Source organism: Sceloporus occidentalis, unplaced genomic scaffold, assembly GCF_023333645.1.
Source record: "Sceloporus occidentalis isolate IW3139 unplaced genomic scaffold, rSceOcc1.0.p SCAF_9, whole genome shotgun sequence".
Lineage (NCBI taxonomy): Eukaryota > Metazoa > Chordata > Lepidosauria > Squamata > Phrynosomatidae > Sceloporus > Sceloporus occidentalis.
This window is the reverse complement of record NW_028316989.1, coordinates 37254330-37282169: the sequence shown is the minus strand read 5'-3', so window position 1 is coordinate 37282169 and position 27840 is coordinate 37254330. Positions and strand designations below refer to the sequence as shown.

The 27840-nt window shown below is 39.7% G+C and overlaps 1 protein-coding gene across 1 annotated transcript in view; it reads left to right on the top strand.

Annotated features, from left to right (window-relative positions):
* The window catches only part of LOC149307282 (centrosomal protein of 152 kDa-like), a 49381-nt gene extending 27999 nt beyond the window's left edge, over nt 1–21382 (top strand). The window contains exons 14-28 of the mRNA XM_089538809.1: nt 494–601; nt 4103–4233; nt 5196–5324; nt 5417–5552; nt 5662–5850; nt 6215–6478; nt 6938–7069; nt 7824–8471; nt 11177–11348; nt 11726–11896; nt 14276–14360; nt 15295–15398; nt 16293–16449; nt 19790–19893; nt 20191–21382. Of these exons, the coding sequence (XP_089394935.1) occupies nt 494–601; nt 4103–4233; nt 5196–5324; nt 5417–5552; nt 5662–5850; nt 6215–6478; nt 6938–7069; nt 7824–8471; nt 11177–11348; nt 11726–11896; nt 14276–14360; nt 15295–15398; nt 16293–16449; nt 19790–19893; nt 20191–21158 (3498 nt within the window). The 3' untranslated portion in view covers nt 21159–21382. The remainder of the gene's footprint in view (nt 1–493; nt 602–4102; nt 4234–5195; nt 5325–5416; nt 5553–5661; nt 5851–6214; nt 6479–6937; nt 7070–7823; nt 8472–11176; nt 11349–11725; nt 11897–14275; nt 14361–15294; nt 15399–16292; nt 16450–19789; nt 19894–20190) is intronic.
* Nucleotides 21383–27840: the final 6458 nt, after the last annotated feature.

The window sequence follows — 27840 nt, the reverse complement described above, 5'->3', positions numbered from 1 at the left end:
CAGTTGTAGTCTGGTTTAGCCCTTGGAAGCAATAAATTGTCAGAAACCCAAGATATGTTGGTTGGGTCTGGAACTTCTGAAGTTGGAATGATCCCCATCATCATGAGAGATGTGATTTTCAATTGTAATGTTTATATTTTTAGCTGTTAATATATATAATAGTTGAGTTTACTGTGTCAAACTTAAGTCTGTTGCTCATTAGATTCTTTATCTGTTTGGATAACTGTTAAAGGATATGCTCCTCACAAAATGCTTTTATCCAGTATATTTAAGTGGGTTCGCAAGTGGCCCTGCTACAAAACCATTTTTTCTTTGCCCTTTCACTTGAAAAGTTTCCCACGCATTGAACAAATTGAGAGCACCTTAAGTCCATATCCTCTGTTGCAGAGAACAGGCATATTACTCTTCTATGCCTCTTTCATCTGTGGAGTATAGAGCTTTTTTGTAGCGCTAACAAATGTTCTCTGGACTAATACTGCTTTTTTTTTATTAGCATAAAGGAAAAAATATTCAAAGGCCATCTGATACCTTGCAGTCTGATAACGCTGAGGAAATTCTGAGGCTTGAAAAAGAGAATGAAATTTTGCTACAAGAAATTGAGGTGAGTTTTTAATGGGCCTGATTTTTTTTACCATCTAAGGGCAGAATGGTATATGGATCCCACTGAAAAAGGCACCCCTTTTTCAGGGGAGAGAAAATGTGGGAACATTTATCCTATCATCACATTATATTGTGTGTTTCTCATCCCACAGCATTGGCTGCTTGTCACAAAATCAGGGAAACATCTAGTGTTAGAGTATATATGTCATTTATTGCTTGTTATGTGTGAGAGAAGAATAGAGTGATGCCACTTTTTGAAATTTAAAATTTCTTTAAAGGAAGCCAGGAATGAAAAAAGTGTAATTTGGGGACAGGTTTAGAATATGTGTAATACTGTATATACTCATGATTATTGATTTCAGTAAGGCCTTTGACAAGGTTCCCCATGACATTCTTGCAAACAAGTTAGTAAAATGTGGGCTAGATAAGATAACTGTTAGATGGATTTGTAATTGGTTGACTTGCTGAACCCAAAGGGTGCTCAATAATGGCTCATAGAATTCAGTTTTGTTCTCAAATGGTGCATAAACATCTAGCACTAGTGTCTTCATTCCTTGTAACTTCACTTTCACTCCTACATAGTGACCATTATTGTCTTCAAATATCTTGTCAGCTATAAATATTATCTTTACCATGTATAACCACTCATCTCTATTTCCTCTGCTGATGAAAAAAACATTTCTCTAATTTGGGATTAAATTTTTAAAAATCATCTGACCTTTTAACATTTGTCTCTTGAAGGAATATAAAAAATAAGTTTTATCAGTTAGTGAAACACTTTCTTCCATTCACTTGCCAAATTCGTTCCTCTAACATTCCAGAAGACATATCTTAGTTCCACCATTGGAGTAGCATCATCACAGTTCATTTCCTTTTTACCGCTCATCAGTGACAGAATGTGCTTTTTCTCTTGGTCAGAACTTTCCTCAGATGAACTTGCCTCTAGATTTTTGTTTCTCCAGGGAAGGTGTTTTCCCATTTGGGTTTTATTTCCATTACCATTAGGTTTCCCATTTCCATTTTTTAATCTTGATTCATATAGATTCTTTCCAATTTTTTGTAGAAATTCTTTCGCCTTCTGAATAGAGTTGAAAGTACAGTGGGACCTCGGTATCCACAGACTTGCCATCCGTGGATTTCAGCATCTGCAGACAGGCAGCCCATGCTGTCCCCAATGGCAGTGCATGCATGCAACTGCGCCACCATTGGAGACAAGTCCTTCCTCCCCCCCTCCTTCCTTACCTTGTTCCTCTCTTGCTCCCTCCCCCTCTGAAGCTTCTGCCGCAGGCTTGGCTTCAGGGGTGGAGGCTCTGGATTAAAGACTGGCATGAATGGGGAAAAGAACAAATTTTAACTACAAGGCGAAGGACTTTTTCCAAGAACAGATACTCTTTCCTCTCATTCCCTGGAAACATGTCTTCCCAATACAGTGCCCCCCCCCCGCCCCCAATGCACAAATATTGTTTCTTCTGCTATCTCTTATCTCAGCCTGTCCACTCACTCAAAACCATAAGGTTGCAGGTTCAATACTAGCCAGGGCTCAAGCTCAACTCATCCTTTCGAAGTTGCTAAAATGTGTACCCAGCCTGTTGGAGGCAATTAGCTTACAGTTGTAAACCGCTTAGGGACTGCTTAGTTCAGTATGAAGCGGTATATAAATGAAGCTGCTATTGCCATGTAGCTATTGCTAAGTCTCACAAGACTTTGCCATCTGCAGCTGCTGCTACTAGTGAAAGATGTGGCTATGAGAGTGAGCTCTCACAGGCAGGTGAAGAGCAGGAGCTACCATCACATAAAGTGATCAGCAAGGCTGTCCAATGGTTTTAAAGGCCCTTGAAACTACGGCCTGTTACAGACCGCCCAAAAGGGGCAGTCTTGGGCCGCTGCCGGTTGCAGCGCGGAGGAGCCGCAGCAGCCAGACCGCGCGACTCCTCCACGCTGCAAAAAAGGAGTGCAGAAATTGCACTCCTTCCGGCAACCCGGAAGAGCCACCGCAAGTGCCAAAGCGCGCACTCGCGACAGCTCTTCCGGGTTTAGACGTCCGGACGCTGTGTGTCCGTTACGTCAAGATGGCCGCGCCCGTCTGTATAGGGCGCCGCCATCTTGCCGTACGGAATACGCGCGAGGGGCAAGGCGCGTCCAGAAGCGCCGCCCTTCGCGCAACGACGGCACCGCTTAGGCCCGTCTGTAAGGCGCCAAAGTTTCATGCAACCCTCACCCCCACCATGGCCCTAAAGCAGGGGTAGGCAATCTTTTTGAGCCGGGGGCCGGGTTGCTGTCCCTCAGACAACTGGGGGGCCGAAGCCAAAAAATAAATAATTAAATGATTTTTTTAAAAAAAATAAATATATAAATAAACCAGGACAAATGTAGGACAATTTTCAAATGGAAGACACTTTTTTAAAAAAAAATGAAGGACACGCAAAAAAATTTGCTGATTTTTAAAAAAATGTTAATATAAATGCATGTTTCTGAGGCTTCTATAGACAATTGCCCCCCAAAGGCCCCGGCTGCAATCGGTGGCAGGACCGGGCTGGGGCCGGTCCCAAGGCCTCGCCGGGCCGCATCCGGCCCGCGGGCCGCAGGTTGCCTACCCCTGCCCTAAAGGCTACTGAATCATAGAGTTGGAAGAGACCACAAGGTCCATCCAGTCCAACCCCCTGCCATGCAGGAACTCTCAATCAAAGCATCCTCAGCAAGTGGCCATCCAGCCTCTGCTTAAAGACCTCCAAAGTGAACCAGCCAGTCTGCACAGGGCCATAGTGTCACCCTGGCACTGTAGCTCTGATGTTAAAGGAAGATAGCCTTTCTCCCCAAACAACTTAATTTCGCTTTCAGTTTTCCACAAGCAAACAGTGTGCATTATTTTTCTACAAAAATAAGTCAATAACATTCCATCTTTTAACCTTTTCTTTACTAGATGTTTAGGTTTAAAAGTAAAGTTTTACATTTAATAGTCTCAAAGTCCAAAAAGTTCCAGTTAGTAATTAACTAATCTGGGTGTTCACTCACTTTTTCACTGTGGCAGAGGTAAAATTGCCTGAATTATTAATTCCATTCCACAGTTAAGCAGACTTCTTTGATGATATTTTTAAAGAAATTTTATGGTTTTTTTAAATGAAAGCTGAATACACAATGTGTGAGCCTTATAGCAGGCAGCTATCCCATGGTGTTGAGCAAATGTTCCCTGGGTCCTTTCCATCCTGTCAATGGTAGGGACAACATATGTCTCATGTCTGTGATAGTGGGGATAGGGCACAAGTGGGATGCTTCTCCAAGCCTCCTGTACTTGAGAGGCACTTTCTGACAGTTTAAACACCAAACCAATAGTTGCCTTGATTAGCACATGGACCCCCCCCAGAATTAGACCTTTTAGGAAGCCATGTAGTGCAAAGCCATCTCAGCCCAGAAGTCATCTCTAGCCACTTACACTGCATGTAGTGCTGCCGTGAAGACTGATCACAATAGTTTAAACATTATTTCTCTCTTTTTCTTTGAACAGAGCCATAATGCACGGGTTCAGGAGCTTATAGAAAGCCAGGAAAAACTGAAAAATGCAAATCAAGAGCTATGTAGTCAAATGAGACAGATGGTTCAGGACTCTGATCGGGATAAGCAAGAAGCCCTTGACAGGTGACTGGGGTAGGAGGGAGCAGGGAAACAAATATAGCATTCACACGCTATTCCTTTACAAGTTAGAAAACTAGTTAGACTGGATTGGGGCAGCTTGTTTTGTTGTTCAGAACCTGTCTATTAATAGTGTTGTCTGATAGATAAATAACATTTTGTTTTCACATCTCATTACATCTTGGTTCAGTATTGAGTCTCATGGCATCAGACAGTTCAAGGAGCTCTCTCCATTCCAATACTTGTGAAGTTTTCCTGTTTAGGATCAGTTCTTGCCGAGTGATGCCAACAACCTTTTCTGCCAGAACCACGAGCTCCTTTTCACATGCTAACATTTTCCCACTGTTTTATTTCAAGTTCCCCAGTACTTCTCACGTTTAAAATCTGTTGTTCAGGTATGTACAGTATCTGGACTTCCCCCTTTTTTAAATTCAAATTTATGATTCTCCATACCAGGCCTGGTCTGACCCTCTAGGTGTTTTTAAACTCCAATTTTCATCTGTCTCAGCTTCCCTGGCCAATGGTGAAGTATTATAGGAGTAATAGTATCATTGATCTGCTGTGCTTGTGGTCCTCTGTTATGCTGTTGTCATTTTCTTCAGTGTCCTGCAAAAGGTATTGGATCCTGTAAATTATGGAATACAGAAGGCAATGTTTTGTATCTGGCTTGTCAGAGGGAGTGTTTGTTATGTGTGTGTGTGTATGGGGGGGCTTGTTTTATATTTTCCATTCACAATGAACTCAGCCAATTACCATCCATTGCATTCTACTGAAAGAGAGAAGCCATACAAAATATTTAATCTCTTTGTGTTGGGACATTGTTTATTTGTTCTTGTGTAATTTTTGTCTAGGTTTTACACACATACAAAAGAGGTGTGAAGCTCTTTTAGTATGTGTGCAAATCTCTCTTCATCAAAAGCCGTTCTGAAATATATGCAATACTAAGTTGTCTCCTTTCTCTGCTCCAGGTGTGAAAAAATATACCAGCAACATTATGAGGATGTAAAGAAAAAGCTTTGTGAAGAGTTCACAGAAAGACATATGGAAGAAAAAGAAAAGCTCATCCAGGCTTATGAGGACAACATTAGCCAGTTAAAGTAAGATTCTATTTGCCCGTTTCAGACACACGCATATATAAAAATATATATTTTTAAGTTTTTAAAAATGTTTGTGTGTTCTTTTCCCCAAGGACAGACACTGATGAACTGAGCAAAGAGGTGATTGCAGTGAAGGAATGTTATATTGCTGTCTGCAGAGAGCGGGATGAACTGGAGGCTACTCTGAAGGCAGCATTTAAACAAGAGCAACAAGTGTGGGAAGACAAGGTAGATGGAAGCATATCCTTAGAATAAATTTTAAGAATGGTTGAATGGGAGAGAGCTGGAATAATACTCCACATTCAGTTAAATAGCTCTCTTATTCAATTTTGCCCAGTTAAAGAAACAGTTATTGGATGAAAAGGAAGAGTCTTTGAGCAAGCTGAGGACTGAACTAGAAGACGCCCACCATAATGCCATGGAACTAGCTAAAAGTCAGTGGCAGAAAGAAAAAACCGAGATGAAGAAGCACACTGAGAATGAAGTTGCTAAAGCTAAAGCCTTTTCTGAGAAAAAAATGAAAGAGGTGTGCTGTGGTTTGTATAACATATGTGAGGGTTCTTATGAAAACTGAAGGACAGATTTGGTCTTGTAGCAGACATTTAAAAGTACAATTCTCTTATTGTTGTCAATGTTATCAACCTCTTCTAGAATTTAATTTAGTTCAGCATTCATATGCTTTCACTCTTATGGATATTTAAAAATCTTTACACTCTGGTTTTTCACTTGCTTTCATCTGAATCATTTCATTTTGGCAAGTGAAACGCCTGGAACAAAAGCTACAATTCTTCCTGGTTTTGAAGAAAAATGTTTTGATTTCCCTATATAAAATCTATATAAAATCTATCCTTAGCATTCGTTTTTTAAAAAACACACTGTGTTACCTATAGATCAAAGAGCAGGCTGTTCGTGAAATTGAAAAAGAGTGGCAGAATAAACTGGATCAAGCTTTGGAAGGAGCAAAGACATCAGTAATGGAACTCAAAGATAATGGCAACCAGACTGAACCATTATCCATCAGGGATGACACCATACGCCAACTCATTACAGAGGTGGTTGAAGAGCAAACTCTGCTGTTTCGAGAAGCTCTGAAGGAAAAAGAAAAGGCACTGAGAGAGCATGAAGCTAGACATCATGAGAGCATTGCCAATCAGGTAACCAGCCAATACACTGTTCTGTTTTATTTTTTAAGACAGACCAAATACGAACAAACACACAAGACAAATCAAAAGTTGGCATAATACACATGGGCTTGATGTGGATATATTTGATCACCTTTGGCTTGAATAAGTGAAAACTAGGAAATTATTAATATGTGTTTTAAATTGTGCAAGATTTTTTAAAAATTATTAAACATTTTAAGATGAATCTTATTCAAGGAAGCAGCTGCTTTTTAAATTTCTAATAGCTGCAATCCTGAGCAGAACTAGGAAAGCTTACCTCCCATTGATTTCATTGGCATTCAGAAAGCTAAACTATAGAGAGGCAAGGCTGTGTCCGAAATACCAACATGAAAAATGAACTTTTCTTCATTTTGTTTATTTAAAATTGGGCTGAAACCAAATGTCTCAGACTTTCCTGGTTCCCTTTTTACCTTTCCTTGCCATTTCCAGGTGGAATCAGCTCTCACAAAAGCTCATACCAGGTGGTTGCAAGAACTGACTCAGCTTGAGGAGTTCAAAGCTCATCTGAAAGCAGCCAAGGAAAAATGGGAGAAGGAATCTGAAATTATCACAGCAAAACAGGTAGCAGAGAACAAGACGTACACACATCTGTTTTCATTATTTAATTACAGTAAATTTAAGCTAGAGTACCACTGACTATACGAAAGGAACCTTGGCACACACTTCTTCTGTTCTCAAATGGATTAATGTTGACTGGTGCAGGTTTAAGCCTGCCTGATCTGCCAATGATACCTATGTGGTTTGGAGAGTTCTTCATGGTTCTCCTGTCTTTCCCCTCCTCCCTACCAACACACTTGTATTCAAAAGCTATACTTAGTTTTGCTTCTGATTTTGGCTTTATGTTGGTGCTAAACATGGTTAACAAAAATACCAGTACAAATGTAGTGATAATGCTACCTTTAGTTACCAAAACTGAAAAGGGCTGGAGGGAAGTGCCCACACAAGAGGAGGAGGCCAGAGATTAGGATTAATTAGGAGATTGCCTAATTAACCATCATTAGAAGATTAGGCCATGTGGCCCAAGAACCACTGTACACTGTGGCTGGTGCCAGCAAAATCAGGATATGCTTCCTGTCCAGCTGCTTCTGCTGTAACCCTCCATTTTGCTAAATCTTCCAGAGTATTTTCCAGCCTTCAATATCAGGTTTTTAGGGCATAGGGCTGAAGGATGGGTTGTGGGGGAAGCAGGAAATATAGTGGAGCAGAAGGATCAATTTGACCCTGGCCTGTGTATTTTTGCCACACCATTGCATATATAATATGTTGGAAATCTCCAGGGCATCACTCACAAGCTGGTCTGGTTTGCATTCTTCAGGTGTCACTGGCTCTTTCTGCTGCAGAAGAGAAATGGAAGAAGGAGGTTGAGAACAGTGATAAAGTTAGAGTCAGGAGCAAGGATCTTGAAGAGAAGATACATTCCCTTAAAAGGGAGCTGGACCTAAAAAAAGATGAAATCCCAGCCATTATTAAAGCAGAACTGGCAAAAGCACGCACTCAGTGGAATAAGGAAAAGCAAGAGGAGGTCCTCAGGATACAAAACCAAAATGAAAAAGATTACCACTCCTTTTTACAAGATCACAAGAATAAAATCAATGAGGTCCTTGCAAAGGCCAAAGAAGACTTTGCTAAGCAAAAGAAAGAACTGCTTGATCAGAAAGAGACAGAACTGAAGATACATCTGGGTCAGAAACAGCAAGAATGGGCAGTCCAGGAAGCCAAGAGATTCCAAAATGAAATTCGCCAGTATGAAGATAGGATTCTAGTTCAGATTGAACTCCTGCTAGATGACATGCACAAGGATTTGGTCAAATTCACAGGTGATGAGCATGCTTGGCAAGCTAAGTGGACTGCTCCTGCTCATATCAATCTCCACTTCAAAGAGAAACTGATATTCTGTCTGCAGAAAGCATATAAAGCTACCATCTGTACCATTCTAGAAAAAAATAAGCAAACATGGAATGAGGTAACAATTATGTGTTTTTGAACCACCTCATTTTGACTTTTGCATGCAGATTATGCTCAACTTTAACATGGTTTTTGTTCTTAGTAGTTGTTAGATATCTTTGCATACCAACTGGCAAAGATTATATATGTTGTTGTTATTAACTGCCATTGAGTTGCCTTGACCCATGGCAACCCTGTGGATGAGACAGCTCTAAGACCCCCTGCCCTCTATTGCTCTGCTCAGGTCCTTCAGGCTCATGCCCATGTCCTCTCTGATTGAATCCAACCATCTGGTATGTGGTCTTCTTCTCTTTCAACTCCCCTCTACCTTTCCTAGCATTATTGTTTTTTCTAGTGATTCATGTTCAGCAGTAATCCTACCTTGGCACTTTCCTCCTTGAACTTCTTCAGTAATTGTTCCAGGTCTCTGTTGGATTCTTCTAGCAGTATTCTGTCATCTGCATATCTTAGTTTATTAATGTTCCTTCTTCAGCATCCTCTTGTCCTGGGTACAGGTTATGCATCAAGATGATCAGATGTTATGGCATTCCCATTCCTCTAAGAGTAAGCCATAGCTTTTCATGTTCTATGCAACCAAACGCTTTGTTGTAGTAAATAAAGCACATGCAGATTTTCTTCTGGAATTCCCTGGTGAACTCCATAATCCAACATATGTTTGCAATGTGATCCCTAGTGCCTCTTTCTTGAATCCAGCTTGTTCCTCTGGCATTTCTCACTCCATATATGGTAGGAATCTTTGCTGCATTCTTTTGTATCTCCTTTTTTGTGGATGGGAATATATTTAGATCACTTCCATTGCTGACTACCTCCCCACCGACTGCTCTCTCTATACCATATTGTTGAATGTACTCCATACTAGTCTTATCATGATACAGCGTGTATGTTTTCAGAGATTCTACCTTCCTTCGAGACCATACTTATTAAGTCATTCCTACTGTATAACTTATTGGAGTAGGGGGTTGTTGTACTTATGGTGGTGACTACATACGTTTTCAGTGAAGTTTGCTTGTTTATACCAACACTTGTGTTACTTTCTTCTTGTAGCTTACTAGTCTCCCAGTTGTGTGAATTACAGACACCATGAAGAATGAGGACAGGTTGCATACTTGTAACTGTAGTTCTTCGAGTGGTCGTTTGTGAACTCACAGAACCGTGCCCATCCTACTTCATTGTTTCCACCTAGTTCATAAGGATAGCTGCTAGTCCTATGGAACTGGCAGGCTATGGTGGCAACTCCTTATATAGGGCTGGCAGAGATGGGTGGAACTACTGCCAAAATGCTTTAGAATACTATAGAACATTCCAAATGAGGCTCTGCACATGTGCAGGATAACCTGGTTGTGTGAGTTCACAAATGACCATTTGAAGAACTACAGTTACAGCTGTGCAACCTGTCTTTGCTGAGCCTTGCAATCAGCAGGCAGCTACCTGACTTTTGGAGGCTATGCAGATCCTTCACTGGAGTGCTAATGCTTTTTGAATTTTTATTCAAAATACTCATGCCATCACTCCAGAGGTAGAATGGCAATTTTGTCATATTTATATCTCCTGGGGTGTTTCAGGTCCACGGGAGGCCCTTTGAGGTATCAGGAAGAGAACAATAAGTTACTTGCAGTATTAAAAAAAGTTCCTCTCAGAATCTAAAATAGCAAGGGGCAGGAGAGGTGGCGATGAGAGCATTTTGATTTTTAAAAAACCAAACATGAGAGGAATTGAGAGCTCTTGAGAGTCATAAAAACAGTTTTAGGGCCACATGCACCTTGTAATCAGAATAAAGGCTAGTTATAGAAAAGGTATAAAATGTTTTGCGTTGTTGTAAAATTTAGGGGCTAAGCTGATGGCTGGGAAGGAGTAGCCTCTGGCCCTGATTGGGCCGGGACTGTGGTGACAGCAGCCACCAAAGGTCCCAGTCTGTGCCGGCCAGGAGTCAGTTTAAACTGACTCCTTACAGAAGTGGCTGGTTCCTTTTTGTGGCAGTGGAGCACCTTCTGGCCACTTTGGAGGTGTGCGTCATCTAAATGCCACACAGCCGGAAACCACTTCTTTTATCTAGTGTGTTCCGGGCCTTAGATTCATCTAGGCAATGTGTCCTTTAACTTTATCATGGTGGTTGTAGACAAAGGTAACTATCAACACTCTACTTCTCTCCATTGGGTCTTCCATCATATGTAAGTTGTGGCCAGATAAAACCACTACCATTTAAGCTGCCCTGATATGTTTAAAATACCTTTTAACTTTCTGTCTTTATGTTGAAATTTTATATATACTAATTTGGGAATAAGTCCTGTTGAACCTAATGTGACTTCTGAGTAGACATGTAGACATTCAGACATGTTATTTTCAGGAGTATCTAAGTATGTATTAATTTAGTTGGATAAAATTTACCGTGTTTCCTATAGTTGGTTTGGTGTAGTAGTTAGTAAAGTGTTATCTAATATTCCTATGTAGCCACAGTGCTTGCTAAGTGCTCCTGACCAGTAACTTCCACCCAGCTTAACATATTTCAGGATTGTGTCAAAAACAGAGAGAGCTGTTTGAGTGCTGGAAACAGATAAAGAAATTGATCTTGATATCTCTGCTTCTATTTATTTTTTCAAATAACTAGTAGGGTAAAGCTTAAGTGTAACCTTTCTAATGTTCAAGATCTTTTTAAAATACAGCTAACTGTTCCCCAGGAAATTAAATTTGTTATGTCCATTGTAGAAACATGAAGATTTGAATTACAATTTCAAAGATGTGGAAGACTCTTCCATACAAAATGAAGGAGAGACTGGGGACAAAGCAAGGCCTTTCATATATGATGTTGGACAGCAAGTAGAACTACAAAGAATGTTAAGAAATCAGCCATCTTTGCAGGAGACTGAAGTGGATACTGGTATTTTATTTTTATTTTTCCCCTTAAAGTTTGATCTGAATGGATCTTTTAAATGTATAATACAATTTCACTTTTTCATAATAATAATCGGCACTCCAGATAGATTGTGTATTGACTGACTCAGTCATATGACCAATTTAGTAGGTTCAGGAGTATTCATCAGTTCAATTATGTATTATGGGGAAAGAAACATCACTATTCGCGAGATGCTCAGTACTTGTTGTAAATCTCTGCCACTTGCAGGAAAAAAAATGGATTAGGAAACACAGATCAAAATACAACACTTGTGACTACCAGTTTATAGTGTCTCCCTTTTCTTTAAACTTTTCCCATAATCCAGTGGCATATGTGTAATTTGTTATGCTGCTTAATTGCAGATTCTGCCTGCAAGAAGAGAAACCTATTATCCCGAGAAGGCATTTGTTGGGACCATTGTCAACAGCTTGAAAGAAAAGAAAAAGAATGTCAGGATTTGAAAAAGAAACTTGATAAAGCTTGCAGACATCTCCAGCTTGCAGTGAAGGAACAAAACTCAAAATTGGAACAAGGTTTGTAGCCTTATTTCTAATAATTTCTCAAATTATGATTCATTGCTTACCCTGTTGACTGTATAACATCTGTTGGTGTAATACAGAAAGCTGGTTTTTATATTTTAAAGTACTGTATTTCTGTTTTGTCTCTCAGCCCACAGGGGCTCCCAAGGCAATGAACAATAAATACCAGTGAAAACAATACAAAGGTAACACATTTTAAAACACATTAAAATACAGTTGGCCCTTGGCCCTCTGTTTTCACAGGGATCCTGTTCCAGAACCACCACCCCCCAAAAGCGGAGACTTGCACATATTCAAGCCTCATACACTTGGATGGGCCGTGCCCCTATGTGCGTGCCCTTGGCACATGCACCACTGGAAATGCCGCAGGCTGCCCCTCCTTGGATATTTGAGGTGCAAGTATATTGTAAATATATTGTGCATTTGGGTTGGCCAATAAAGGTATCACTGATTGATTTTTTGTTTGGATTTGCTAAATGGCCAACACAGCTACCCCTGCATGTTTTCCATCCAGAACAGGCTATGGTCCCAATCCCAGGTTAGTTTCCCTACTGTAACCAACAGAGGTGACCTGGTTAATGAGGTGCAAGTGGTGGATCCTTAGGAGGGAATGATCACATTATCCTGGAGTTGGTTATATAGTGAAAATGGGAAGCCAAGTGTAGTCAGACCCACATTCTAGACTTTAGGAAAACTGATTTCAGTAAACTTAAGGAAATACTGAATGTGATCCCATGAATATCCCAAGATATTCATGGATGAAGATGAAGATCCCAAGAATAGTAAAAGAGGGGAGTTCTGGACAGATAGGAGTTTATAAAAAAGGAGATACTGAAGGCATAATTTCACACAGTTTTAGTGAGGAAGAAAAATTGAAGGTGTCTCAGGAAATCAGGATGAATGACTAACATATGTGAGATTCAGTCAAGTCATCTATGTAATATGTGTTGTTATGCATTTGATTGTTACATTTCACTTTGTTGTGTATGCCTTCAACAGATGTTATTGCTATACATGTGATTGTTACATGTTCACTTGTGTTTTACTGTATATTCTGCATTGTAATATTAATACAGTTCCTACCCTGTTTCTTACTCAGATTTGTAATTCTTTTTTCTTTCCTGCATTATATGCCTGCAATATTAAAAACTTAGCTGAAAGATTTAAAAAGTTCATCTGATGGCCAAAAGCTATCAGACTCAGCACCAGGCAAGCTTTCCCTGCCACCTCAGTGAAAAGATTCTGTCTTCAGTTACCATTTGCTTTGCTTTACCTCGAAAGGCAAGGAAACTGAAGAGACAATTTTAGGCTATAGTAATTTGTCTTAAGGGAAAGCTGTCCTTCACATTCTGAGGTTCCAGCTATTCAATGCTTTTTAAAATTAAAAAGAATATTTCAAATATCAATAAATAATTCAGCAGTGCATACAGTTGTTTTAAGACTGATGAGCTTTGCTCTGTCTGTGTAGTTTCAGTCAGTAGTGCAGGAGCTGTTTTTTAACCAGATGAATTTTCCATAGTGTTCCACATGCAACAGTATAATTGTGTGTGTGTTCCTTTAGGTCACCTGTTGACTTAAGGCAACCCCATGAATTTCATAGGGTTTTCTCAAGCAAGAAATACTCAGAGGTGATTTACCAGTTCCTTCCTCTGAAGTATAGCCTGCAGCACCAACCAGGTGCTAAACAAGACTGACTCTGCTTAGCTTCCAAGATCAAATGGAATCTGGTGCCTCATAAACAGTGACAAAACTAAATTGCTCACTGCATTTTCCCATCAATTTTAAAGATCTGATGACAGCAGTGGGAGCAATTAGGAAATGCTTTCTAGAGGTTCAGAACGGTGTGGGGTGAAGAGAGCAAGCAGTAATGGACCCATGGTAGTCAGGGACTTGGGTGGAACCCAAACATCAACTAATACAACTGCAGACTGAAGGAGACACCAGCGCTGATGGAAAGAGAGGGCAGTGAGTGCCTCCAGTTGTGTTGTGGTATATCTGGGATGCACAAACATGGGGCAAGAGAAGGAGGAAGATGCAGAAAGTGGGAGTTATAAAGAAAGGCATCAATTGGTATGGAGGAAGAAGAGGGGAGCCTGGCTAAAGAAGGAGAGCCTAATTGCACAACTGGACTGAAACCAAGCTTCAGTGCCTCTGAGCCTGGCATAGGGTGAGGGAGCTGTGAAAGACTCCCAGGCGGTCATAGTGGTGGTAGAAGAGGGTGGAATATATGCCCCATACCTGGAGAAGGGAGAGGAGCTGGCAGTGAAGGGTGGAACGTGGAACACCCCTTGCCACATGGAAACTATGTCAGATTATAAAATAATTCTGTATAAACACCAAATTAACTACTTGATGTTTGTTTGATTCTTTCAGAAAAAACATTAGAGGCTTTAATAGAAGAAAACTCTGTGCTGAAGAACCAACTTGATGATCTGAAATCTGCCTATGCTCCCCCAAGGTACTGTGTACTGTTGTGCTTGATGCATCTCAAAAAGCATCAGGAGAGGTTTTAAAAAATAAAGGATGTAAAGGGGTAATCAAAATGATTAGGGAACTGGAAAAAGTCTCCTGTGAGGAAAGCCTACAGCATTTTGGCATTTATAGCTACATAACAAGGAGTGACAGGGAACAAGATAAGAAATATATTGAAATTGGACATAATTTGGAAGAAGTAGGTAGGAAGCATTTTTCTCACTTTCATACCAGAATATGGGATCGTTCATTGAGTAAGAATAATAGATTCTAGAGAAATAAAAGGAGGTACTTCTTTGTACAGTGCACAGCTAAACTGTGGAAATCATTACCATAGTGCACTGACTGCCATTAACTTGGACAGCTTTAAAACTAATTAGATAGCCATGGAAAAGAGGTCCATTAACAGCTACTAGTCATCATGTCTCTACATTATTATTATTATTATATTTATACCCTGTCCTTCAGCCCTAAAGGCTCTCAGATTAGCTTACAATTATTAGTATTATTTTTAATTAGACAGTTCCCTGCCCTCAGGCTTACAATCTAAAAAGACATGACACAAAAGGAGAAGAGAATGGTGGTGGGGAATGGATCAGGTACAGCAGTCCTTCTCTCTCTCTCTGAGGCCTGGACCAAGGCAGATGGACTGGAGGGAGGGCTCTGCTTTTTAATCTAGGCCAGGCCCGATAGAGCTGGGCCTGCATCTCTCCCTCCATGGCGGGATGGCACCAGATGAACTGGATGGAGGGCTTTGAATGCTGTTTACTTTCCCACCAGAGTGGTATCTATTTATCTACTTGCATTTGCATGCTTTTGAACTGCTAGGTTGGCAGAAACTGGCACTAGTGATGGAAGCTCACCCCATCATGCAGCACCAGGGCATGATACTCAGGTTGAATATCTTTTTGTGTTTATAGATCATTGTCGGAAGGGTGTGTCTCAAAGCCTTGCAGTTCCTGTGATGGAAAAGCCTTGGAAGATATGCGTTCCCAATACATTAAAGCAGTGGGCAAAATTAAGAGTGAGTGCAGAAAAAAAGTTTGTTATTCATTATCAATTCACATGTTTGCATGCCTATAGTAGAGGTGGGGGACCAGTAAAATTGATTAACCAAATCTTACACCCCTTCCCCTGTCTATTGTTATTTTCTGAGAATCATGAGTTTCTTTCTGGTCTCTGTGCCTCACACAAATGGGTTTAGCACCTGCAAAACAACTGAGTAATTTAGCAGGAATATCCCTCCCCTTTCCGCCTGTTGTGCATGTCCAAGCCCAAGCCCACACTTTTTCCTTACTTCAAAACTTCATTTTCCTTTTCTTGTTTCCCTTCTTCCCTTGCTGTCCCTTCATTTCTATGCTCTCTACTTCCCTTTCCCAATGCTATTCTTCCTGTGACCGGAAAGTTTCTCTCTCCGACACATATTCGAAGCCTTTGTTTTGTCTAGGGGAAGGTGTATGGTCAAACACTGCAACATTTGTAGGGCATTTACTTCTCATGCTCTTAGGAATAGGGCACAACATCTAAAAACCCACTGCTGGAAGCAGTTCTTGAAGGTTGCTGACAACATGGCATCGAATAAACCCCTCTCGGCTTCTGTTTCTATTGCCAAGCCAATACTGACCACGACCTCACTTCCAACCATGGAATTAACACTGGTATCGAACATTGCTCTGTCTGAGTCTCCGTCACTACCGTCTGTACCAACCAGATCTGACCAACAGATCTGGTAAGAACATGCCAAATCCAGTCGGAAGAGACCTTCGTCTCCAGAGGGACCCTCCATTAAACCTGAGTAGGTTTAAAATCCTATGTGTGAGTGCACAGATGACTACTCCAAGAACCACAGTTACAGCTAAGCAACCTGTTCTTTTGTGTGTGGGGGTTTGTTTAATATAAACTTATATCACATTTTTAGGAGATATGCTTCGTTACATTCATGAAAGTAAAGAGAGAGCTGCCGAAATTATTAAAGCAGAAGTATTTAGAGAACGTCAAGAGACTGCCCGGAAGATGCGTAAATACTATCTTATTTGTCTTCAGCAACTTCTGAATGATGACAAGAAACATGAAGGGTAAGGTACTTCTAAACAAATCAGCACCAAAAATGCTTGCCTTTGATTAGCTCATGTACCCTGAAATTTTTAAAAGCATAACTTGTTTTATAGTTTAAGCAAGTTAAGTGCTAAAGGTTATACAAACTTTACAATCTAGCATACTTGATTGCCTTCCTAGCAGGATAACAACTTGCAAAACTTTTTCTCCTTCATATATGCAGGTGTAGAATTAAACTAAGCAGGCTTCCTAATTTATAGTTGTATGTTTTTTACACAGTGTGTACCCATTAAGACACGTTTGAAGATGAACTGCAAAGTTAAGAGGAGTCCAGTTCACCTTAACTTGATAAATGTATTGTTAATATTGCATGCCATTCACAATACCGTAATTGGCAATACTTTGAAATTAGTTAATTAAGAGGACAAATATTTTTCTTATCCAGTCCCATCTGCTTTTGCAATCTTCCTTTTTTCTTGTTAAATTATTAATTTTCCCATAACAGATCTTGTTCCAATGATACAGTTGATAAGGAAAAAAATCACTCAAGTGATCAGCTTGTAGAAACAGTGGAAAGCTGAAGCCATGTACATATACAGGCTTGCAGTCTTCTCTTTCATGGCACAAGAGCTTTTGATCTTGCATGAATTTGCAGCTCTTACGTTAACCTGATCACATGAACAACCCACACATATCATCCATTCTTTCAACTGAAGTCTGCCCCAGCATAACTTCAAAAGTAGAGGAAGAGTTTGCCGAGAACTAAACATTGCATTGTTGAAGGCATGGCCCACTGCCAAACATGATGGTTGTGAAGAGATCCTGCAAGCTGAAGCCTCATAAACATTCTCAAAACTGGAACAGAATAAATTGCAGGCATCAGTCCGAATAGCCAGCTTTGGATGCTTGGGACTAAGGACAGTAGATTAGTCCATTACAGACATCTGTCCTGTGGTGAAGGAGGCCAGATTGCCACTAGCAGGTGAGGAGAGCACTCCAGATTTAAATATGGTGCACAGGTTGAGTAAAGCAGGAAAGAGAGTGAAAAAGCTCTGAGATGATGGCAGACTTGTCATTTCCAGAGTTATTAGAAAAATTAAGAGAGAATGTAGTCAGGGACCTTCAGAAGGAATGATCCTTGGCATTAAAACCAACTGGTGCAAAGTTAACAAAATGTATAAAACAAATTAATGACATTGAAGATACTGCTAATGAAGTACTTCAAAGAAGTATCTCACATGATGACAGGTTTTAATATCTGGGAGAAATTTAAACTTCTTGAGCAACAAGGTCAAGTATCTTGAAAATGGGGGAGGCATCTGAACATATGAGAATCAGTGTGGCATAGTGATTTGAGTGTTGGACTACAACTCTGGAGATCAAGGTTCAATTCCCAGCTTGCGCATGAAACCCACTGGGTGACCTTAAGCAAGTGATATGCTCTCAGCTTCATCAGGGGAAGGCAATGGCAAAACTCCTCTGAACAAATCTTGCCAAGAAAACACATGATAGGGTCGCCTTAGGGTTGCAATAAGTCAGAAACAATTTCAAGGCACACAACAACAACATCCTCAACATCTGCTTGAATGATCAGTACCCTGAACTTGAAGGAGTCTGACATAGAGCACATGCCCATACACATCAGTGCCCATTCTATCAGTAAACTTGCTGTGGGACATTCTTCTTTAATTCACTAATTGCCCCAAGATAGCGCTGGTCCTAACTAGAATCAACACAATCCCAAATCAAAAATAGGAAGTCAACAGCATTCTGGTTCTCTCAGCAGAAATGTTAAGAAAGAGATATCTCTTTAAACACTTTAGAAGGAAGGATTATGATATCACTTGAACTTCTCTTTCACATTGGTTGTAGTGCAAGGCAATACCAACATGATTGCAACTACAAGAACATAGCTCCTAGATATTCTTGTGGCATTAGATATATCTGTTCTGAAGGAGATAAAAGAGGAAATAAGAAGGGAAGATTTCCCCTTTTTTCAAAGCAGTGTACATCCCCAAGCACCTGACTGGAAAGAAACAATACCTTACTGCTTACTTCCAAGAATATCTTACCTAATGGCTCTTTCCTAAATAAGAAGACTGTGACTTGACGCATGCAGCTAATCTTGATTAACTCAACGTCTACTGCAACAGATTGCTGAAAATACCGCCGTATTTTAAATGGTGCCTTATATATGTTATGCTTTACCTTGAACATCAGATAGAAAGGAAATCTACAGACTAGCTACTCTCCAAATATACAGAGATCCTCAGTAGCATGAGAAAACTTATGCTCGTCCAAGCTTTTGCTCCAATTTAAAAAGCTTGTTTGTAAAAAGAGGCTATATGCTAATGACTCTGACATGAAGCAGCATCACCTGATTTCAACTATCCAGAGGACATCACTTTGATCTGATCTGAGAACTTGCCAGCAGGCAGAACCCTCTTCCTCTTGGGATCAGCTGTTATTTCTTTTTATGTTGTTTTGATTATATTTGTACTTTATATTCCATGTGGATGTGATTATGCAAAGTTTAAAAGTTTTATTCAGTTCCCTGCTATTCACAGAAAACAGGGATGTACCTCTTACTGTTCTTCCTGGCAGTGGCACCACTGGTTGGCTCCCATTAAGACAAGTCCAAGAGTTATGGGTAACATATCAAGCAAAAATTTAGGAATGCAAAAAATCCAACCAAAGTAGCAATTGTTTTATGAATGATATGGCTAGCCTGCCAGTTTTATGGGGTGGAGCCTAGTGACTTTCAAATGCTTTTATTAGATGTGTGTATGTCCTTGTTTCTTCAGTTCTGTCCAAAGATGGCTTGCTGGTAACTTCTAGTCCTTGATGACTCCAGCAATAAATAGCTTTCTGATCATCTACAGAAGCCTGATTGACTTTGTCTTTGGGGAGAGTTCACCTAGTTCTGACACTTGGTTATCTGTCAGTTGTGTGACTATTTTTCTCTCTTGAGCAATTCCTTGCATAATTGCTGGAAGGGGCCCCAAAATGTTGCTAGATAGGAATAAGGTGTTTGAAACATTAGTAGAATTTGGTAGAACAAGGAAATGTGTATCTTGTTTGTTTCCCAAGAAGAATCATTCATTGTTTCTTTTCAGCTCATAGATAACAGTAAATGGAAACAGTAGCACTACCTTGATCTTGGGAGGACAGAATCAATATGTTTTCAGATCTCTAAAAACTCCTGTTATACAGTTGTTCCATAAATCCCCCAAATTCTGAATATTACAAAGCCAGTATGGAACTTTTAGCAGATATTTTCTGTTTGAAACTGTGACACTATCAATCAGGTTAACTGTGGAAGATTTGGACTTTTAAAAATTCTTCTTTGGTATATTTCAGGGCTGAAAAAAAAATAATCTGTGCTGCTGGCAAAATTGCAACAATGGCAAAAATACTGGAAACCCCTATTCGTAATTCACCCCAGAATAAAACCACCCATTTAGGTAAGTAATGGAAAGCGTGGTTCTCCTGGATTTTTTCCAAATATGCCAGTGGTTTTAGTAATGAGAAAATGTATTATTTGAGTGTTCACTATCCCAATAATTTATACAAAGAGAGATCTTGTAGCACCTTTGAGACTAAAATAATGTATAATTTATCCTTTTTAACAAGGCTTTTGTATATATGAAGAAATTCGAGGTCATTGAAGGGATACTGGCAAATATATACCAGTCTTCTTTTTCCTTGAAAGTTATTTGCTTAACCTAATCTGCATTTCTTCTCTCCATTCCATTTTACAGTTCTGTCACAAAACTCCAAGCTGCTCTTTGAGGATGAGGAACCTAAAAGAAATTACATTCAGCAGTCCAGGCCAACACCAATGGAACATCAGACTCATGGTGAAAGTATGGGCAATAAGACGAGCAACCCACTTACCCAGAGACGTATACCTTGTAGCTTACAACAAGAGTTTGAAAATGAAAGCCAGTCAATCCCAGTTTCCCAAACCTGGGTTGATGGGAAAGCCTTTAAACAACTGGAGGATCCTTCAGTTATTGCTGAAGGCGAAAGCAGAAGCCATGACCTGCCTCATGCTGCCACATTCCAGAATCCTCCTCCATGTATTTCTAAAGCAAAATTCCAAGGTATCAAACTGACTAGCAGTACAGATGGTGCTTCTGACTCAGGGGCAACTTATGAAAGGCTTAACAATTTAAATGAGAGATCAGTCATAAAAGAACTTAGTTGTCCCCAGTCTGCTAACCATTGGAAAGCAACATCTGAAAAGACTCATGTCTTTGAAGTTCAGGAAACTCCAGTGAAGGATGATGGTTGCTCTTCTGACTGGTGCCTGGTGAGCGAGACTCTCCAAATGGACAGCAAGGATGCTTCTCTGTATCCTATTCAGAAATCACATTCCAAGACACCACTTGAATCCTGTCGACAGTTTTCCATGGCAAATCTCTTCTCCCATGTCAAGGAAGATACATCCTTGTTTTGCGAACAATCTGTTGGTCACAAAGACAAGTCCCTAGTTGCAAAGGGACACAACAAAAATTACAAAGAGGGCCATCAGACTGTGAACCCTGATGAAATGCCATATTCAAACTTGGAAGATTTAAGTTCTGATCCCCAGGCGAGTGGCACTGTATTATGTTCAACAGAAGGAAAAAACTACAACCCACTGCATTCAAGGAAACAGATGCGAGACGTTACAGCTTTTCAACAAGATAGTGGCTTTGCCAGCTCACAAATCAACTTTGATTAAACATCAGGGAAACTCTGCACATTCTGGAGAGAGAATTAAATATATTTAAATGAAAGCTTTGGAGGAAGCCAGTTGTGACTGTCTTGTGAGTGTTTTTGTTTGCTTCTTGGTCTCTTTCTTAGATCTAAACAAAACCATTGTAAATATTTATGCAGGTTTTTTTCCTGCACCCTAGCTATCTGATTTTCACTGTGTATAGATTGTCTTTATACATTTGTGTTGGTTGTGTGTTGTGTCTGAAATTACCTATTTTTATATCTCAAGATTAGTGTGCAGTCCATTGCAAACCTTTTATATTTATTCATAAATAAAGCTGATACTTTGTAGTGTCTATGTACAGTTGTCACAGAACTTTCTTCAAAGGTGGGGATAACATATTTGTTTTGTTATTTAACTCATTTATTATAACATTGTTCTCCATAGAGCTCCAGATAACGGACACAGTGGGCAGAGGCAGTAGATGGAGATTGGAATCCTGTTGGTGTCTTATGCATGCACAAATTGCCCTAGGGAACATTTTGACGTTAAGCTGGTACAAATGAGCCAGACACTGTCTAATGGGTTAAGAAATATGAGCATAACTTCAATGCAATTATAGGTATCATAGATAATCATAAATTGATCACACACAGGGATGACATCCAGTGATAACATCATTCACAGGTGACAAAGTGTATGACCATTCAGGCTGAGGGGGCTTGGGCCTGTTGGTTCAATACTCAGCAAATGCTCAAATGTAGCTGCCAGTTGTGCCTGCCTAGCAGACATCTGTGCATATTGTTTTCCCCCCAGCCAATTTGTGTGACTAGCTTTAACAGTAAAGTGGGGTCACCAGCATCTGCCTGGACTGCAAATCCTTCTCCTTGTCATCCTGCTCACCCGCAAGGGCTTATGTCCATCCAAATGAGTTTCCTTATGATGTCCCTCTTGGCATGGTGGTGGGCAGCACTGATCGTAGCCCTGTTCTGCATACTTGCCAGATGTTTCTTGGTAACATCTTTAGTCTATAAGATGATGGCATCCGGAAGTAGGTGTCAAATGTAGTGTAGGTCAGCCAGGACCATTGCAACAAGTTGAAGACCAGGCATCTTCATGAGATTATTCTCCCCCAGTGTTCTCTATAAAACTCAAGGTAGCAGAAATAGTGGGCAGGGGTAGTCAACAGAGATTGTAATCCTTTTGGTGTTTTATGCATGCATGAATTACCCTATGGAAGTGGTTGAATATTTTTGTTTGATGTGGAAGCAGCTTTGTGCATGTGTTTCCATTACGCATACATATATATGCACTGCACATTGCTGTGCATGTTCATTTGTTGTGCATTTCCGTGGATATTTGGTATCTTGTTTCAATTGCACAACCTTGCCATTCAGCACAATGGTTGTATAGCACAGTTATTTCAAAATTCTGCATCCAGAGATTGATGCTTTGCAGCTTCAGTGAAAGATCTCAGTCATAAAAGTTAGAATAATAGAACCATAGAATTGGAAAGAGAACTTAAGTCCAACCCACTTAAATGGAGAAGTATGCAGGCCCAATATAGACGGGCCAAAAGGTGCAGTTTCCAGCCGCTTCAGGGGCATGGTGTGCAGATGATGCATTCAACCAGAAGCCCCTCTGAGGCCAGTGACAAAAGGAGCGGTGAAAATATGCTCCTTGTCAGCAACCCATTTGGGCCTGCAGCAGCCTGCCTTAACACCAGGCTGTTGCCATGCTTCCTGGCTGAGCATGGGGTGATTGCAGCTGGATCACCTAGAGGCCGTGCCAAGCCACCCATCTGTTTTGCCCCACAATCAAAGCACCCCCAACAGATGGCCATTCAGCCTCTGTTTAAAAATCTCCAAAGAATGAGATTCCACTATACAAAATACTATTTTCTCCAAGTACTGTTTTCTGTAGAATAGGTAATATTAAAAAGCTATTGTTTGGCAAAAAGCTATAATATATTTAAAGGATCCTTGACCATCTTGGAACAGTTTGGGCAGAATTCTCTAGTGGGGTACTGTATAACTGTTGACTATATAATTGTATAGTCAGCAATTTATAAATAATGTGGGCAGGGAAATGTCTAACAAATTGTAAGCCGCGCTGATAGCCTTGGCAGAAGAGCGGGGTATAAATAAATAAGTATTATTATTATTAAACTGTCTTTGTGCTTTGAGTCAGACAATGAATACAAGGTGCTCTAGGATATATTTCAGAGGAAGGAATTGGCAAAACCACTTCTGAGTATTTTTTGCCTAAGAAAGCCCTATGAAATTCATGAGGTTGCCATGAGTTGACAGATGACTACACTCTGAGATTCCCTTTTCCAAATCATAAGCAGCAGAAGGGTTGTATGAAGAAAACCAAAATATTCACATTTAATATAAGACAATACCAGACAACTCTTAAAGAGCATCCAAATGCAAAAGCTGTTGTATAAATGCAGTATAGCTAAAGGATAATTTGTATATTTTTCGTATATTTTTGGATTTCACATATTCTTACTGTAAGAGTAATCAGATACATAGTCAAATTGTAACTATTTAATTAAAATTTCATTTTTCTTATAAAGCAACTGCAGGTCCATTAACTTTGAGCATAGATAAAATTCACTTGTGCAGTTTGTTCAGCTCAACTGGAGTCAGATTTGTAAAATCTTCATGGTTTATAATGAGGCTCTACTTCCCCCTAGTGGGTTTTTATAAGTATATGTTTTGTGTAAAATTATTCATGGATGTAAGGTAAGACAGAAGAGAGAAGTGATTGCACATAAATGTTTGCAATATTTAAATATTCTAGTAAAAGAAAAAGATACTCAAAAGATGAGAGTGACTGCAAAGGAGTATGGTCTTCTATCATCCTGTGCTTCTTCAGGACACAGGTGCTCCTGGCACCATCCTTTCTTGGGACAGAGACATGCCTTCAGCCCTACCTTTCCATGCAGATGTTTCCCTTCAGAGTCCTCTTCATCTTCTGGGAAGAGGTCACCCACAACTTCATGGTTCTGTGGCTTTCGGAAGGAAGGAAAAAAAAACCAGAATGCCCCTAAGAAGAGATTTTGACTCGTATTCATTCTTTTCCCACTGCCTCAGTTTTTGGCTACAGGCTGGCCTGATTCCAATTTGCATGGCTTCCATTACCTCACACACCTGGGTCCTCAATATTATCATAAGGGGTATGCAAACTCCATTTGAAGAGTATCCACCAACAGGGTTTTTCCATGTATCTCCCCCGTCAAATGTGCTAATCAATGTGGTATGTACTTTATTTGACAAGGGAGCTGTGATAAATGAGAGTCCCTCCATTTAACAGGGCCTTCTCCCCAGATAAAAAAGGATTAACAGTGGGAGGTTATACAGCTACTCTGTGAAGAGAATTACATCACTGTACTATACAATCCTAAAATCAGAATCATCCTCAGGCTCACTAGGAGTTGTGATCGACCCAAAGGCAGTTAACAAATAAACAAAATTTTATTTTGGAATTCTCTGGCGCTCTCCATCATAGGTTTGCTATGTGATCCATAGTGCCTCTTCCTTTCCTGAATCCAGCTTGCATCTCGGATTTCTCACTCTATATTTGGTAGGAGCCTTTGCTGCAGAAGTTTAAGTATAACCTTGTTTGCTTATGGAAAATTAGTGCAATGATCCTGTAGTTAACACTGTCTTTTGTGTCTCCTTTTTGTGTGTGTATTGAAATGTATATTGATCATTTTCAATCTGTGGGGCCACTACTTTGTTTTACGTATTTGTTGGCATATTTTAGTTAGAATTGGACTTGATTCTGTCTCTGTGGATTGTAGCAGTCCTATTTGTATGTCATCTATTCCTAGTTATTTATTCTTCCCGATTACTTTGAGTGCAGCTTTCACTTTGCTTTCCAGAATCTGGATTCACCTTTGTAGGTTTCTTCTGTGTATTGTTTCCATCTTTTTTTAAACAGATAAACAGGTCCTAGAAAAGATCAAGCCTGAAATCTCCCTGGAAGTCAAAACGATTAAACTGAGACTATCGTACTTTGGCCACGTCATAAGAAGACATGATTCATTAGAAAAGTCAATAATGGAGTAAGGTACATTCTACAAGAATTCAGAATGTATAATTTGGCATGTGGCCTTATTTGGCTACAAGACTGGCTGAAAAATAGAAACTTGTTAAATGTGGAAGGACTTAACATATGCTTTGGTTGGCTTGCTTGCCAACCAACGCTTTAGTTGGCTTGCTTACTAACAAAGATTTCAAAAAATATTACATTAGAAGACCTTTAATCAGAGTATGGCTACTAATAAAAGCTAAATTGTATACAAAAATTCCTTTATGGATTTCATCTCAAGCAGCTTTTTTCAGTAGATGGGAACAGAAAGAAGATTGGACAGCATACAAAGACCTCATAATGAAAGATGAGAGAGGCAACTTTAGTTTGATACAGAGGGAACAATTGGAGGAGAACAATAAACCAACCCATTGGTTCACCTAATTACAAATTTAAAAAACAAATCATAGCTGATTTGGCAACAAAAGTATATGAATTAAAACAAAATCAATTAGATAAAATATTGTGTTTTCAGGAGAGAAGCAAAATAGCAAAGATCTACAAACTTATTATTGGAGAGAGAGTCGGAAATTGTAATAGCCAGAGAGACAATGATAAAGATTAGATGCAAGATCTTGGCCATCCAATTCCTTTAGAAAACTGGGAAAATGCATGGGGAAAAAAGAATGAATTCATAGCATCCAAACATCTAAAATAAAACTTTATTAAAATTGTGAATAGGTGATACTATATGCCTCAGAAATTAAATAAAAATTACGATTTGGGGAATGACAGATGTTTGAAATGTCATAAGGTGATGGGATCTCTACTTCCATATGCGGTGGACCTGACCTCCGATAAAGACATTCTGCACTAACATACATATGAGTTTACAAAAAATATTCAGTATACATCTCTCCTTCTCCCCAGAGTTATCCCTTCTTAAAATGAACCTCAGAGCTTTAAAAGGAGGATGAAAAAAAAAAAAATACTGGAGGATAATGTTATTTTTAATAACAGCAGGTAGGTAAACTTTGGCAAAAAAAATGGAAAGTTGAAGAACCACCTCTAATAAAATAATGGCTGCTAAGAGCTTATGATATGAAAGGAATTGATAAATTGATGTTCTTACTGAACAAAAAATTAACACATAAAATAGGGAAAAGACTAACTGTAATTTCCAGATATTGGGAGGCTAATTGAGATACCAATAAGAAAATTTAGAGGAAGCATAGAAGACCAGATAGAGATTATAAATTATGACATTGTAAGCAGCTCAGATAACAGTGAACTATATAACACATTCATCTTGGTAACAAAGGAAGGGATGAAAAGGGTTATGTGATAAGCCTCAGCTGTTATGAAGAAAGAATGAAAATCTCTTTACATATTCTGCTTTATTGCAATATAAGCTATACTTGAAAGCAAGAGAAAGTAATGTAATAGAGGTAAATTTAATAATGATGATAAGCAGCTTATTTATTATGACGAACTATATGGAAGTAGTTTGCCTTTCTGGGAAACTTGTTGACTGCTGAACGTATGGTTCTTTCCTCAATGTTTGTTTTAATTATAAACATGAAAATATATTTCCAGCCCCTAATATGCCTGTAAGAGAGGGGGGATTACATGTATTGCATCCTTGTTGATCAAAGATTGGAAATTGCTCCCTTTCAGTTGGTTCAAAGCTCCTTTTGCCATGATCATAGATAAAATGTCTAAGATGGGTACACCAATCTCATTGCCGAACCTTATGGCTACTTCAGGGCACACCATCATCTTTCATGTGTATCTTTGCAGTACCTAGAGCTGGAGTCTGTTGCACAAAAAGTGAGAACCTGTATTTAAGCAATAGTATTTATTTGTCCTAAGCATTGCCTAGAATTGGAGCAGTGGCACTGAGTAAAAAATGGGATGCGGCTGACGTGAAGCAGAGCTGTTCCCAGAACTTGGTGGGTTCATTGTAATCCCTGTTCTCCGATACCATGGATGTTACTTCAACTACATCAGTGGGCTACTCCCACTGAGCTGAAACATCTCATTAACAGGGGACAGATTGAGGTAGAGAAGAGAGACAACAACGCCTATTCCCACAACTGACATGTTGTTTTAAAGAATGTGAGCTTTGACTCTGCAGCTGCTACTCCTTTGGTCAATGAGGGGTTTTGCAGGCATGAGACTGAAGGAACTCCTAGTCCGGAGCTCCAACTTGGCTGACCTACATTTTATTTGTACAACAACAACACCCACGGAAAAAAAATGCACCTCAGATTGCTCAATACACAATCTAACCAAGCAACAGACCATTTGTCCCAAGATATGGCACAAACTGAAGGAACTGTCCAACTCTGACAGAGAGAGATGGGCGCTCATAATTTGTACGTGCCAGTGTATGCACACTTTAAATTGTTTGCTGAAATTCAAGCTTTACTTAATAATCTTGTGGTGTTGTGTTTTAATTTAAGTGGGGCGATCCTGTTGGTTCAAAATTATAAAATCTTGGCCTTAGAGATGAAAAATGGGAAATGCAGATTACACCATATATTGGAATTGGAAAGGGGGATTGATCACTCACTGACCAAAAAACCACAGACCCTAGAGGCATATAAAAGAATAACAAATGTATTATAGTAGCCTTCCCCAACCAGATGCCATCCAGATATTT